The sequence below is a fragment of the Felis catus genome, chromosome B4 (assembly GCF_018350175.1).
Source record: "Felis catus isolate Fca126 chromosome B4, F.catus_Fca126_mat1.0, whole genome shotgun sequence".
Taxonomy (NCBI): domain Eukaryota; kingdom Metazoa; phylum Chordata; class Mammalia; order Carnivora; family Felidae; genus Felis; species Felis catus.
The window spans coordinates 32,336,701-32,352,941 of record NC_058374.1 but is presented as its reverse complement, the minus strand read 5'-3'; the positions used below and the strand labels follow the sequence as shown (position 1 = coordinate 32,352,941).

The window sequence follows — 16,241 nt, the reverse complement described above, 5'->3', positions numbered from 1 at the left end:
GAAGACAGAGGTTAAGTGACATGTTAACTGATCTGCCCAAAGTGACAAAGGTGGTTAATTGAACAGTTAGGACTAGAACCAGGTCTGGTGGGCTCTCAGCCATAGACCCTAGATTCAAACACATGTCCAGGACACCTGGCTGGCTCAGTCAGTTGGGTATCCAACTTTGACTCAGGTCATGATCTCACAGTTTGTGGGTTAGAACCCTGCATCAGGATCTGTGCTGACAGCTTGGAGCCTGGAGCCTGTTTTGGATTCTTTGTCTCCCTCTCTCTCTGCCCCTCCCCTGCTCATGCCCTGTCTCTCTCTGTCTCTCTCTCTTTCCTCTCTCTCAAAAATAAGCGTTTTTTAAACAAAATCACATCCGTTATTCATTCTGCAATTTATATGATCTGTAACATTGGGGATTTTTTTTGTTGTTTCTGTAGTTCTTTCTATCCAGGGCGGATTTGAAAAACACAGATAACCACTGTCTGATTCAAGAACCGTGAAGTAAGTCATGAGACGATGCTTGGGATGCTAAATGCTCTGCAAGAAATATTCAAGTAATTAGTTAAGGTGAAAATGCCTTATGACTGAAAAATTACACATGGAATCCTAATGTGCTTTGGTGAATGAAGTCTATGCCAGCAGTGGAAGGGGCCCCTAGCTGTTCTGCAATCCACGGCAACCCAGTCTTTTTCACTCTCTACCATTATGCTGGGAGCTCCAGTTACTAAGCACTGGTCTGCCAACTTCCCTGCCCTCCCCCAAACTGCATGATCCTATAAGTATTTCTGGAGCAAGAGCAACCAGGCATTTAATGACGTAAGTCATGTCTCTTGACTTGAAAGATTAATGGGTCAGGCATGTTATGTACCCTTGATAAAAGAGATTTGTGTTCTGCCCTTCAGGGTCTAAATTCCCAACAAAATCCAGCTGGGTAGTATTAATTCAGACATCTCAATAAAAGGATAAATGAAACCATGCAAATAATACAGACCTATACTATGCCTGAAAAAATATGTATATTTTTTGCATTGTCTAAAAGCTGCAATCTTAGTGGCAGCAAATGTGTTTTTATTTTTAACACTATGAGCTAAGTGAGGAAAAGGATAGTAAGAATTCTGGCTGATCAAAGTAGCATACATGCCTGTGTATTTTAAAACATTTTTGTATGTGAAAAAAAAATCTGTGTATTTATTTTTTTAAAAATTCATATTGAAATGGATTAATGTTACAAAATCTGGAATTTCTAACATTCTGCTATTATTCCTAATTTCATATATCACATCAAAAGTCCCTGAATTTCAGTTGTTCAAAGGCATAGCACTACTCTGTCACTAATCTAACTTCTAAGCAATTGCCAAATATCATCAGTGCCTTAATCTGCAATCACATTTTTTTGAACTTTCAAGCTAAGATAACAAAACAAATGCTGATCTTGACATCTACTAAGCAACAAGATATACTACATTTTTTAAGCTTGAAAATATCACTGCTCTCCCAAGTGAATGAAAGATGTACTTTCCCAGTATTGTCAATAATTTCTAGTGATATGATCATGCCCCCCGATCCTTTGGAACCCCACAGTCTGATAACAGGTTAAGATAAGAATTAAAATGCTATCCATGGCCACAACTGAGTGACACCCACACATAGTATGGGGGGCAAGACTCTTTAACATTGGTCTCATTTTCCATTATGTTCTAACCACCTAAAATAACTAATTATAAGCAATTCAAACAAAATCAGCAATTTTGCTGCAAAATGATTCATTTTAAAATCACTTATTTACCCATCAGTTTTTAAGCCTTCATAGACTAAGAATGGTTAAAACACAATAAGGAGTTACAGAAATAGCACATGCATCATGTTGGGCTGTGGCTATAACACTAAATAGTCTTGTATGCTCAGTAAATATTGGATGGGTGCAACCATCCATGACTTAGGGGAAAACTGGATGAGGCCTGACCCCAGAGTGTGTTCTCCAAAATTTAATGTGCTTCAGAAACAGGAGTGCAACTGGGTAAAAATAGAAATGCTCATACCTACTAAATAAAAATTCTAGATATATGGAATGCCAAACAATAAACATATAGGTACAGTCATGTTATCCTTTATCTAAAAAGCTGATTTTTAATAGCTTCCCTATTAAGCTACTTACTTCATCAAAAGTGTATCAATAGTTACTGTGTTTAAAAGGTAGGAATTTTACATTTTTTTAATGTTAATCTTTGAGAGAGAGAGAGACAGAGCATGAGTAGGGGACAGGCAGAGAGACAGAGACACAGAATCTGAAGCGGGCTTCAGGCTCCGCTGTCAGCACAGAGCCTATGCGTGGCTCAAACCCATAAACTGCGAGATCATGACCTGAGCTGAAATCAGATACCCAACTGACTGAGCCACCCAGGCACCCCTAAAACGTAAGAATTTTAAAGTTTATTCCTAAGTCAAACCCTGACACTGATCTGCCATAAGTCCGTGCTTTCCAGAGCTCATCAAACACTTGTTTGGTGTTAAGGCTTGTTGAGAGCTATTTGTTCTAGAGACCCTTACACCGTATGTCAAATGTCCTCATAAAGTAGTAGGCCACGACAGACCTGACAGGGTCCCTGCATCCTCCCACTGTTTCCCAGAGACCAGCGGGTCTTTCCTACAGTGAGTGACAAGGCATCCCTTCATGAGCTTCCCTCTCATCAGACCACAGGGGCAAAAAAAAAAAAAAAAAAAAAAAAAAAAAAAAAAAAAAAAATCAAGGCATCATGGTAATATAGATTACTACACTAGTTAAAAGGTCTGAGTATTCTGGTCTCTCTATGGCCAAGAGCTATCAGTAGTTAAGTAAATTAACCTGAAATTTGGCTTTCTTGTCTATAAAATTAAAGGAGTAAACTATAGTTGATCCTTGAACAATGCAGGGGTTGGGGTGCTGACATCCCCTTCCCTACTGTAAAAATCCAACCCTTTTGACCCCCCCGCAAAACTTTAATAGCCTACTATTGACCAGAAGACTTAATGATAACAGTCAATTAACACATTTTATATATTGTGTACTGTATTCTTACAATAAACTAAGCTAGAGGAAGAAAATGTTAAGAAGATCATAAAACGCATTTACAGTTTTGTGCCATAAAATAATCATGTACCAGTGGACCCATGAACTTCAAACCATATTGTTTAAGGGTCAACTGTACACTTTCAGGATTTCTTTCACCTTGATGATTTGACTTCAATGAGTACAACTGTTGATGTGATGTGCCAATAGCCAGTTAAACTACAGAGTCATTTTCTTCTGATCAAAATCAGGGATTTTAGAAACCAGAGAAACTAATAAATGCTTTCGCTCATTAGGAAATAAAAAGTTTGGAGATTTCTAGATCTAACCACTTGGAACCACAGAACTATCACCACAGCAGCCATCACCTGCTTGGCCAGCATGCACTTCTTATGGTCCCTCTCCTACATTTGATCCAGGCTAGGTCAGAGCCCTGAGGCAGAGGCATTGTGTCCCTTGCCTGGTTCTTTCATTTTTTTTATCTTTTTTTTTTTAATGTTTATTTATTTTTGAGAGAGAGAGAAACAGAGACAGAGTGCGAGGGGGGGAGATGGAGAGAGAGAGGGAGACAAAGAATTTGAAGCAGGCTCCAGGCTCAGAGTTGTCAGCACAGAGCTTGCACAGGGCTTGAACTCATGAACTGCAAGATCATGGCCTGAGCCAAAGTCTGACACTCAACTGACTGAGCTATGCAGGCGCCCCTCCCCTTGCCTGGTTCTGCTCTTGATCTTGAGCTCTGACAGCTATGGAACCTTGGGCAAGTTACTTGCCCTTGTCTTCAAGCCTGTTTCTTCATCTGCCAACTGGGGATGACAATAAAAGCACCAACACTTGTTGGGTTATGAGAATTAACTGTGATAAGCCCTATATGGCACATTGTTTGGTGCCTGGCACAGAGTAAGCACTCTGTAAATGGCAGCAATTATTTTTGACGACAGCCGCATGGTTATAGCATCCATAGAACTCAGCACATGACTGAAGAAAGTCCAAAAAAAAAAAAAAAAGTCCATAAAGTCACATGGTTGTCACAGCCCCTGGTCCTCTCTCCTTCTGGACTTACTCTTACTAATGTAACCTCACTTGTTGACTTGAAGGAATGAATGAACGTGCTCTCTATATCTCTTTCCAGAAACTCCAGATCACACAGCTCTGACAATGGGATAATAATTTAAGGAAGCAGGTGGCATGATCGATGAATTAAAGGTATCTCTTTCACAAAAAAGAAACTGGTAATAGTGGTTGCCCTCCCAGGAGGTGGCATCAAATCAGGGACAGGAGACTGACTTTTCACCATATGCCATTGTAGCTCTTGAAATTTGAACCTCAAATATGTGTTACCTACATTAAAAAATGTTTTTTAACGTGCTAATTTTTGAAAAGTAAAAAGTCAATTTGTAACTTAGAAGAGCATATGCCTTCCCCTCATGAGAGTTGGGAAGCTGAAAGTCCAGCCTCACGTGCCCTTCAGAGTATCTGAGTGCCCGTGGTTGCTACCCTGCCCATGCACCCCCACAACTGGGAGGTGATGGACAGACCCCATGGGAGGTGGGACAAAGAGAAGGAAAATCTTTCTGGTTCAGAATTATTTCAGGTTTTGACTGGTTTCTGCACAGAGGAATCAAAGGAATACCTACTGTAGATTTAGAGCAGGGCTTTATGTCCAGTTCTATTCTACTGCCCAAGGAAGGCAAAGACCTGAATTAAAAGAAAGAACAGAGAGTGAATGAAGTGTGTGTGTGTGTGTGTGTGTGTGTGTGCACGCGCGTGTGTGTGTGTGTACTCCAAATAACCCATGCTGGCTCAGCTTTTCGATGCTCTTTTCCCAAATATTTTTCTGATAAAGAAATCTGAAAAAAACTCGGCATCCTTTTGAAAATTAAGACTGGCTTGGAAATAACAAGGGCCGCACTTTATTTGAGCAAGTACAATCTAGTACAACAAAGTTATATAACAAGGTTAGCTTTCTCCTTTTACTCATCATTTTCCATCCCTGATGGAATTAATTATGTGTGGGTGTGTAAAGAAGATGGCCCTGAAAAGAAATATCTTAAATCTCATTGTAAGCTATCACACAGCACCCCATGGCAAAATGGATCTTTGAAGAACAAACATGTTAAAAATGCTTTGCACTAAAATACATTTGGAATTCTAAAATGCATAAATATGAAACATAGCTATGATAAAATGGATTTATATAGAATATTGAAATATACCATGCTCAAGTAGTTCAGAATCAGGCCTGTGTCTTTGGGACGACCTTAGAAAAGATGAGCCACATTTAAGTTCCTGAAAACCTTGGTACATACTATAAAACAGGAAAATCAGTGCATCATGGCTAGCCGGCTGGCTTGCAACTCTGCTTAGCTCACACGTGTCCAAATTGCTTCATTCTTTTTGGTTGTAGACTAGAAAAACTGTGTTGGTTTCACAAGTCCTCATTTGTTTTCAAAGTGTACTTTCAGCACGTAGGAAACAGACCGTACTGGACATTAAGAAGAATATAATAAAGAAAACCTAGAAGTGTGATTGTTGATGTGAAAGGTCCTACTTCAAGCAAGCCTAGAGCTGAAACACATTTAAATGTGTGGCAGAAATTCATTTCCTTTATTTTCTCGCTTCAAATGATTTAACATCGAGAACTACCTAGTTAAATCTGAAAAGGAGGCGTAATCCCACAATTCACGATCGGTAATTTCTACATGCATAAATCCAGATTCTGAAAATTATAGGAGAAAAAAAATGAGACACAAATGCAATGACAGCTGTGGATTCTACGCAACACTGTTCTACAAGGTGTACAATATCCATGCAGCTTCCAATTCGCTGCTCGCTGTTTAGCGAGAAGTTGTAGTCAGTATCTGTTGAAGGCCGAATGGAGAGCTATCAAACTATTTTTAGCAGCACAAGTTTTTGTTTCAGGGACACACTGGAGAAGTAAGAATTAAAAGTTCCCACACACCTCTGAGAGCTTGGCCCAAGTCCCCTCTTAACAACCTCCATTTAACTTCCTGGACAGTTGAAGCACTCAAGCATCTTCCTTACGTTGTCAGCTGCCCACACACCATTCTCCCAGAGCCCCAGTTTGATCCAACGCTGATGGCCATATGCTTCATAGAAGCCTGAAACCCTCTCAGCCCCAAGGGTAGAATCTTCACTAGTAATCCACTCCTCTTGCCAGTGATTGGTTATGGAGGGAGGTTCTGGTGAAAATCTAGCTGGTAAAACTCGAGGGACTCTGCTGCTGAAGGTCTGGTGTGCAAGTCTTCCTTGCTCTTAAAACAGGACAGAAGAATGGGGTGTGCCACTTGTCCCCTCTCCGGTGCCTGCATCTGTAGCAGCAATATCGAGATTGGGGGAACCAGCCAAAACAGGGAGCAATGATCTGGTCGTGAGGCCATTGTTAAGTCACTAAATTAAACAAGCATGGGATTTCCTACCTCTGCACTTCTTGTTTGGGGAGGGCATAATATCTCCTCCTAGTTTAAACCACTGGGGAATGAGGAGACACCTGCTTTTTGTGGCTCCAAGTAATCAGATGCAATCTCCTTCCTCTGAAATAACAAGCTATTTTATAGAGCAGAGACCACACAGGAACACACGCACAGGCTTTCCCTCTCTTGGAAACTAAACTCTTGTGCGAGGAGTAACGTTCTAAATTCAAGCTCCTTGGAGTATAGCGCATGCGCTGCATGCCCCATCCCGAATACCCTCCTCCCCCACACTATCACATACTTCAGACCCAGTTCAAAATCTGCCTCCTCCACGATAGTTTCTTATTTAATCCTTGCCTACATCTGCCTGTAATTCTAACATATGGCATTCACTGCCTCTAACTTTTTTACATCTTGTCTGCTGATCCTTGTGTCTCCCTCTCAGCTCCACACTGAGCACACATTTGATTTACAGCGACTGACTGAATATGAAGCCCCCTTTTCCTTCACCTGAAACTTGGGATTTTCCTTTCCTCTTTTCTTCCTTGTCTTCTTTCCTCATCTTACTTCTCTGTAGAAGAAAAGACAAAAATTGAGATAAAAGAGATTCGGAGCTCAGATTCTGAAGGTAGGTAAGTCTTTCTAAAGAAAGGCCCAAATGGCAGGCCCTACCTTCTGGGAGTTACAGATAAGGGAAAGAATTATGGCTGGTGGGGGCTGGGGGTACAGCAGTTAGACACGATACAAATGACCTCCTGTTTCTGTACCTCCCTGACATACTGACCAGGTTCCACTATTGAAAGTAGGGGTTGGGGGTGGGGGGGACATCCTGAACAAATCAGAAGTTATGAGAGAACATAGAGCAGAGTCTAGCACATGGTAGGCATTCAACAAATGTCTCAGGAGTGAATGAGAGATGACAGAGCATCTTACCAGTAGGGCTTCGGGCTTATACCTTGAAGGTTTTTATTATAAAAACAGAACAAAATGTAAATACCAGTAATAACACTGGTAGTGAACTACATCTGAATGTGCTGACAAAAAAATCTTTGATCTGGTGTAGATTTCAAGATGTTTTGAAAGGGAAAATAAAATCTTGGGTTGTTTTGGTTTTTACTTTAAAACTCCTATGGCTGTTAGCTCAAACTCACAACCAGGGGCCGTCAACAGGAGATTTCCAGAATATCTGCAGAAAGGCCTACTCCATCACACAACCTGAATCTCCAGCAGCCACTCTTCTGTGTAACAGCTCTGGGGCCATCCTACTGATGAGATGGTGCAAAGGGCATCTGCAAAGAGCATGACCCAGTGTAGAAACAGGCTTCCACACACGTGAAGCTATGCAGATGCATTTTTAACGTCAACTTTTAACACGTTCCAAATATTAAAAATTTGTCATAACTTTCATTAGGCTATTCATTCAAACCAACACTAAGAACTTTTCTGCAAGATCTTTTATATTACACAATAGAGTAAAAACTGTAGTAAAGGTCCAGATAGTTAAATGAGCACCACACACTACAAAGTGTAACCAACATGGTTCTATTAAAAACTCTCTTCAACTATGGCATTCAAGGACAGCAATACAATATTTTCTTTACAAAGCAAGTAATATAAAAATCTGCAAATGCCATAAATTCATTTATAGGCTATTATTTTCATATAGGCATATCATTAGATTCTTTCAATCTTTTCTTTCAATTCTTTCCTGAGGTATTTTTTTGTTTGTTTGTGGTTTGCTTTTACTGTACTGCTGGATGCATTATCTTGATCATCCTTTCCTAAAATGATTTTTAAAGACCTGCAAAAAAATTTTATTGCATAGGACACTATTCATGACACAGAGGTTAGGAACTGCAAATATGTGGCATTGGAACAAGTCTTACAAATACTGCATTTTAAGAATTTGTTACATACATTTTTTACAGCTGTCTCTTTTTAAAAAATTGAAGTTATAGCTAATAGTTAACTACGTACAGTGAGGCATTTTAGGAATGTCAGAGGTTAGAGAATATGATGAATGATACAAAGGAAAAAAGCCGTAATTCTTGCTGGCTATATATTGTATTGCCTTCAAAAGCAACTGTACATGTTGTAATCAGTTCATAGTTAAATATTTCTACTAATCTGTTTTGGGAGAGCAAATGTCTTTCAAAGTTTCAAGTTCCTCTATGAGCTTCTTGTTCTGAACCTCCAGCACTGCAACTCGACTCTCCAGACATTTTACATATTCTTTCTTTCGACGTCGACATTCTTTAGCAGCTTCCCTGAAAAAAAGTAGAAGCAAAGGGGGAAACAAAACACTTTTTTGCATGCTATTGACAAGCAGGCTGAAGTAAGCTTGCTAAATGTGATCATGGCTGCATTCCAAATCTTGGAACAGCGTTCCCAATTCAATGTCAAACACTAAGCCAAACTGGATTCTTAAGGGTCACAAGTGTCCCTTCCACAAGTCCACATGGCAATTAGTAGAATTGCTGCATCTCCTGCCTTGATTAGAGTTCATAGTAAACAAGGTCCAAGTCAAAGACAGTTACTCTGCTTTATGGCAATAAAGATCTTTGAGGGCCTTGAGTTCCTCAATGAGAGTCTTGTTTTGGTTTTCAAGCACAGCCACACGATTTTCAAGACATTTGACATATTCTTTCTTCTTCCTGCGACACTCCCGGGCAGCTTCCCTGGAACCAACACAAGGCAAATGACTACAGGAACAACTTCCCAGCACAATTCAGACCGGCTCAAATGAACTTCTGCCCCCCAAACTCAACAGCCAATCAATCCTAGGTAAGGTTTATACAAAGCCACACAACAAATGTAACCAAGCACATGCCTTTTATAAGATTACTTTAAAACAACGGGACCAACTTGAGAGCACAATCTGCCCATCATTTGTTGTACATGGTGTTTTCTTAGGGCACACATTCCATGATCACAGTGACCAGAATGGTTTTCAGTAACCTAAAACAATAGGACCACATTCCCAAGTGGAAATTCTACAAAAACACTTACAGATCCTTTTAAGTCTCTTCGTTATGTTTGTCCACCAAAAGCCACATATTCCATCACAATGAATTAACTTTATTTGATCAAAATACTGGAAAAAATTAATCCTCAGAAACTTGAAATGTCATTATTGGAGATTTTGATTCTTCAAGACTAAATACCAGTAAAACAAATAAGCTCAACCACGACTGCAAGAAGCAGTTTATTGGCTAGAAAACAACCTGGATACAGACAACAGGAAGCAAGTCATGTACATTTTCATGAACCAAAATGAAATGGACTCTGCTTTTGAAAATTAAGGAAGAGAAGAAGGGAGGGTACATAATACAACACTCAGTAATTCAGATAATTTAAAGCCATGAAGTGAAAGCACCACAATTAAAATTTTGGAAAGGAAGCTACTACATAACCCAAAAGTGTATTTCAAGACTGTTTTCTAATCAAGTGCATTAATTACCCAATATACGGATTGTTGAAGCACTGTAGGCATGCCCAAAGGACAGACCAGCCAAAGCAACAAACACAAACAGATGTGCTAGTCATTTTCATGTATAGCCCCACCAAAAAAGAATAAATACAGCCAACATTTTTCTCTTTCTCCTGATTTTTAGGGTGCGAGGGGGTGGCAACCACATCATTTAAGTCCTCTGTAGAATGCACCCTCTGATTACAGTGTTATTTTGGAGTAGTCAACTGAAAATAACTGCCTTTGGGGTGTGCTTCATATCAAAAAAGCCTACACTGAAACAGATAACTCACACATATATTAACAAAAGCTGTGTTGGATGGCTGAACACCAGTTACTATAATGCCGACTCCAGTGCCCCAATTCTGAACCAGGAGTGATGTGCACAATAGATTTGGCCAATTCTGCTGTATTTTTAGGATGGTTTACTCTCACTAACAACTTGTTATCTGTGTTTTCTCCATGGGACCCAGTATCAGCAGAAAAAAGACCTTGAAATCCCAGTGAACTGCAGGAAAAGATCAACTCCTACTTCCTAGCCAAGAACAATGCCCTCACCCTGTGAACTCACAAAGCTCTCAGACTTCTCAACTAGTTAACAACAACAACAACAACAAAAAAATGTAAAAAGTGAACTGAATCTGTTTAATACAGATTTATTTAATCTAAATGATGCATCAGGAAAAATTGAGAATAAATCCAAGCACACTCATAAATTTGCCAGTTTGAGAACATAATTAAACTTTTCTATAAAGGAACTAAAATACATTTATTAATAACAAGATTTTCATGATTGGATCATTGTATTAAATTCTAGATTTGGAAGGGAGATAGTCATTTTACAAAGCAAGTTACCATTAAATGAAATTTGAAATATCTAATAGCAGTGTTGTGAAATATTTATTTTTTTAATTTTCTTTACCAAAGTATACTATTTGTCATAAATATCATAATTCATATCTCATGTGGGTGCAGGCGCATGTTACCAGTGAAAATGTTCTAAACACAAAGCTTTAAATGATCACACCAGTAGATGGTACATTCCTAAGTATTTCCCAGCTATGGAAAACACCTGTTTCTTCTATTAATAGTTAGCTCAGTTTTCAGGCCGTGCATTTATTTGGATATATCCTCAGCATGAAGAGGAAATACATAGCAAAGAGGAAATGTTGACATGGCTGTAAAGAAACACAAACTGTCACTGGACTGGGAGAAATATCTATCATATCTATCATAAATGCCAGCCAAAGAATAAAGAAGGAAATGTATAAGAGGTCTTTCAGGTTAATAAGTAAAACCTACATACGTTCCATGAAGTTAAATGTGAAGCTTACTCTGAGGTCTTTCTGAGATGACTCTGGTATAGTACAGTGGGCAGGCTCTGGAATAAAGACTGCCTGATCGCATACCCAGGTTCTGTCCAGTGCAGGATGCTACAACTTACTACTTAACCTCTCTGAACCTGAGTTCCTCTTCTGTAAAGTAAGGATCATAACCACACCCTTTCTTATGTGAAAGTTACATGAGAGTTAAAGAAACAGTAGAAATGAAGCACTTAAAACCTACCTATGGTACTTGCTCAAGTGAGCAACCTATTAGCCATTGATCATCTACTTTTCCCTTGTCCTGCTCTGAAGTTGAGATCTGGAAAGTTAGAATAGATCCTTCTCAGAATCCCTTGGAGCTAGGGATTCTATTAGCTATTTCTAACCAAGGAAATGTGGGTGAAAGATGCAGGGGGGTAGGGGGGCTGGTATACCTGGGTGGTTCAGTCAGTTAAGTGTCCAACTTTGGCTCAGGTCATTATCTCACTGTTCATGCATTTGAGCCCAAATCGGGCTCTGTGCTAACAGCTCAGAGCCTGGAGCCTTCCTCAGATTCTGTCTCCTTCTCTCTCTGCCCCTCCCCCGCTCACGTGGATGCTCTCTCTCAAAAATAAATAATAAAACATAAAAAAAAAAAAAAAAAGGAAAGAAAGATGCTGGGAGGGTCTTCCAGGAGAAGTTTTCAGAAAGGTTAGACTCAGCCAGCCCCAGTTTTGGGCTCCAGCCCTTTTCCCTTCTTCCCGCTTGATGAAATGCCTAGATATGTGGCAGCCATGTTGTGATGATAAGAACAAATGTCAGTGCTGAAGATGACAGAGCAGGGAGGAGAAACCTGGATCCCTGATGACACTGCTCAGCTTTTGTTCTGGCTGTACATATCTCTGGACCAGCCATAGAAGATCAAAATAACACCTACAAGGTTAGGGCTCCATTTCCCTTGGTTATTCACAGCCCAAACACAAATGCTATCCAATAGTTGTTATTTGCTGATTATTTTTTTAAAACCTAAATTTCATGATTTTTCTGGCCAGGGAAATTTCTTATGCATGTGTAGGTACTTGTGGGGCACATTTATAGGAACCCACTCCCTAACAGTTCATCTATTTCATTTTGATAGTTGTACTGACACAATTTTTTAATCTAAAAATAAAGGTACAAAATAATGACAAAAGGGAAAGAAGAATGCTACTTTCTAGGTCTTTTTATTTTCTTTAGGAAAATAAGACAGCAATGAATAATTTTACAGTCTGCATTATGATCACATTTTATATTTCTTAACTGAGCTTCACAACTTCCTGCTGTGACCACACAAGCAATTATGTTCACAGCTCCAGAGACCTTTGAAAGTACAGTTTCATAATATCCATATTCCTCCATCACATCTGAGTTAGAGACCATCCATAAAACAACTATGGATGATACCATGTAAGCCCCATCCATTCAGCTCCTTCAGGATTTCTGAGCAAAACACTGACAATGGAAAATATGAATCCAGCATGACTTAGTTAATTTGGAACAAGCACTGGGAAAGATGTGTATATCTGAATAATCCTATTTCTGATAAATCTGTACAAAATTCCACCTAGTGGTCTGTGATAATTAATTTGCTTGGGAACTGAAGCCACTTTAAGGAGTTCTATAATATATAAAAATGTGACATTTTAAGGGCTGTTAGTAAACTGAACATAGCTGCTACTGGTTCACATTCAGTTACAAAGGACAGTTAGGAAGTCACCACTTATTTCTGAATCATAGCGGCTCAGAGGCCACAATTTCTAGATTAACTAGCTTGCTAATAATGCCTACTAAACAAACTACCGCCATGTGGTCCTGGTCATAGGTAAGCACATGATCTCCTCTGAAATGTTTTGTGTTCTTACAATGAGAACATTATTAGGAAATAAGGCAACAAGACTTAACTGAGAGAACTCTTAGACTATTCTGTTCATTTTGAAAATCAGATTAATTTGCACCATTTTCCATCATAAAAACTTAACCAAGAAATATACAAGTCAAATTAAAGAATTTTGGAAAACAGCATTTTTAGGACATACTCCTGTTTAAAAAATAAAAATACAGAGACATGGTACAAGAAAGAGTGAGAAAAGGAGACAGCATAAACTGAAAGTACATATACTATAACATTAATAGGCATCTCTAGATGATGGGGCTATGAGTAATTTTATTTCTTTGTTGCTTTGTATTTGCACTTGACTAAAATTTATCAGAATTAGTATGTATTTCAGTATAACAGAGAACCAACAAAGTTACAAACTAGATAAAAGGAAACTACATAGGGGCGCCTGGGTGGCTCAGTTGGTAAAGCACCCAACTTCAGCTCAGGTCATGATCTCGCGGTTTGTGAGTTTGAGCCCCGCGTCGGGCTCTGTGCTGACAGCTCAGAGCCTGGAGCCTGCTTCAGATTCTGTGTCCCTCTCTTGCTCTGCCCCTCCCCAGCCCATGCTCTGTCTCTCTTTCTCTCTCTCTCAAGAATAAATTTTTTAAAAAGAAGGAAACTACATATAAAAGGCTTAGAAAAGATTTTTAATTAATTTTTTTTTGAGTAAATTCTACCCACAACATGGGGCTTGAACCCATAACCCCAAGATTAAGACTCTATGACTAAATCAGCCAGGTGCCCCTAAAAGGTTTAGAAATGGTAACTCACACATTTATTTTGCCCATAAAGAAACTAAAAAATTATACTCATTACCTACTTCACAAAGTAAGTACCAAGTTAAAAAAAATCTTTATTTGTAATAAAGTACTTCCATCATGATTAAAAACATTAATGTATCTTTCACACATTACCCTTATGACACATAAGGATGTACCATGGTTTCATGGCTAGGCACTCTCATTAGAAGACAATCTAATTACCATCACATGCAGAGCACAAACCCAAATATGCCACATAACAGTTAACTTGGGAGAAATGGCTTAGAAAAAGCAATTTCTTGGGGCGCCTGGGTGGCGCAGTCGGTTAAGCGTCCGACTTCAGCCAGGTCACGATCTCGCGGTCCGTGAGTTCGAGCCTCACGTCAGGCTCTGGGCTGATGGCTCAGAGCCTGGAGCCTGTTTCCGATTCTGTGTCTCCCTCTCTCTCTGCCCCTCCCCCGTTCATGCTCTGTCTCTCTCTGTCCCAAAAATAAACGTTGGAAAAAAAAAATTTTTTTAAAAAAAGAAAAAGCAATTTCTTTAAAAGCCCCACAGCAATAAATTATGTGCCCAGTAAGTGGTTCCTGATTCCCAGTGAAACATCCTACCTGTTTTTCATTAGCCTCAGCTCTCGTTTGCGTGTTGCTTCTTCTGCTAGTTGCTGGGGACTGTGCAAACTTCCTGGTGAGGCAGCCATCACTACTCCCTGTGGCAAAGCAGTAGTAGGAGCTCGGATCTGGTAAGTTGGCATGTCACCAGTGGCTGCTACAATGAAACAAAATATTACAAATTTATATAAACAATTTACAACTTGATATTTTATATAAAATTGACCTGGAAATAATATATTTCTTTTTACATGTCATAAGAGGTGAACTTGCTAATGTTTAAGATGATTATTCTGAGCATTAAAGAAGTCTGAGGTATCAAAGACACCTGGAACAATTTGGAACAATAATCTTCAGCATGCTCTATACATTTAAGGTAGAAAAACATCCCAGTGCATTTTAGAAAGGTGTTTATCAAAGGCTGAAGTAGAGAGTGCTTCAACTGATAGTTCATTTAGCCTAAACTCAGTGGTATGCTGACAAATGTTTAATAACCAGCTCTCTGGGGGAAAACAGTCCTGACCTGTTTATCAATGTGTATGACGGAAATACTTTCACCATGGCCAATTTCAGGCTAGCAGGGTGGCCTCCCGGAATGTAGAGATGGGAAGACATACACAGTAAGTAGCACATACAGATAAAACACATGTAAATAACCTCAAGAGCAGAGATAAAATTATGAGAAGTGATAAGTTTTGAGTATTCATTGTTTTTTAATGTAACTTTATTAAATATGTATGTATTTCTTTATATATAATCTTTAATAATGGCTCTTTTTACAACCAGCTTACAAAAACCCTGAAAATTTAATAATCACTCTACATACCAGTGGGAGCTGGTTCTAGCATACCACTGCAAAAATTTTAGCTAAGCAGAATATCTCCATTCTCTGAATATTCCAGATAAGAGGTCTTCCTGTACCCTATATCAGGCCTGAAACAGTTACTGAATGTCTTTAAATACAAGTCCTACTACCAGATGAGTGAGGTACTGGAAGGAAAATACTAGCTTACTATATTTTCAGTTTAAAAACCAAAACAAAATAAAAAACAAAACAGCAAAGCTCTACTTAAATCTAGTTTCTCTGGGAATGATAATTTTTGTCTTTTGAGGGTTTCTTGAGAAAATAATATATTTCTATGTATTCATTTAAAAGGTTTTCTAATTATAGTACAATCATAGTCAAATGACAGACTTAATATTTACTTAGTATTCAGATTGAATACTAAAAGTCCTCCAAGTTTCCTAATTTATACTCAAAATTTGCTTTTCTACTACAATAAACATAGCTTCCTAGAAAAGACAGATGGATTTAAGTAATGAAATATGTTTCTACCACCACTGTTTCAACTTTGAGAAGGTATTGTCCAGAGTTAATTTGACACTCCGACATATTACAAAATTCATGCTGTCTCAAAGCTAAAGGCAAGAAAAAGAGTTTTTAAAGTTATTAAATCCTACAAAAATTGGCCTGAACCAATGCCAATCAAAATATAAAACACATCACTTCCATGCTTCATTAAAATGTATTCTAACTATTGAGTAAGAACTGAACTTTTACACCAAAGGGACACAGACTTTTTCCACTTAAATGGAATATTATCACTGAAAATAGCCAACCAATTTAAAGGGTCAGTCAAAAACTAATCTGTGTGCTCCTTTTGGGTAAATGCCAGTCCCCCCCCCTCCCCCAGAGCTTAAGAATTAGGTGAA

The 16,241-nt window shown here is 38.8% G+C and overlaps 1 protein-coding gene and 1 long non-coding RNA gene across 33 annotated transcripts in view; one reads left to right on the top strand and one right to left on the bottom strand.

Moving 5' to 3' along the window:
- Positions 1 to 10,818, top strand: part of LOC105260723 — a 34,513-nt gene extending 23,695 nt beyond the window's left edge. The window contains exons 4-6 of the long non-coding RNA XR_006600438.1: positions 429 to 492; positions 4,167 to 4,240; positions 9,142 to 10,818. This is a non-coding gene — a long non-coding RNA (uncharacterized LOC105260723). The remainder of the gene's footprint in view (positions 1 to 428; positions 493 to 4,166; positions 4,241 to 9,141) is intronic.
- The window catches only part of CREM (cAMP responsive element modulator), a 73,567-nt gene continuing 65,320 nt past the window's right edge, over positions 7,995 to 16,241 (bottom strand). For 22 of the 32 annotated variants that reach the window (XM_023256530.2, XM_023256545.2, XM_023256547.2 and 19 more), the window contains 2 exons: positions 14,529 to 14,685; positions 7,995 to 8,735 (listed from right to left, as the gene is read on the bottom strand). In XM_023256530.2, the coding sequence (XP_023112298.1) occupies positions 8,591 to 8,735; positions 14,529 to 14,685 (302 nt within the window). In that variant the 3' untranslated portion in view covers positions 7,995 to 8,590. Of the gene's footprint in view, positions 8,736 to 8,996; positions 9,147 to 14,528; positions 14,686 to 16,241 lie in introns of those variants that run through there. The other 10 variants (XM_023256546.2, XM_023256548.2, XM_023256541.2 and 7 more) reach the window with 1 other exon arrangement.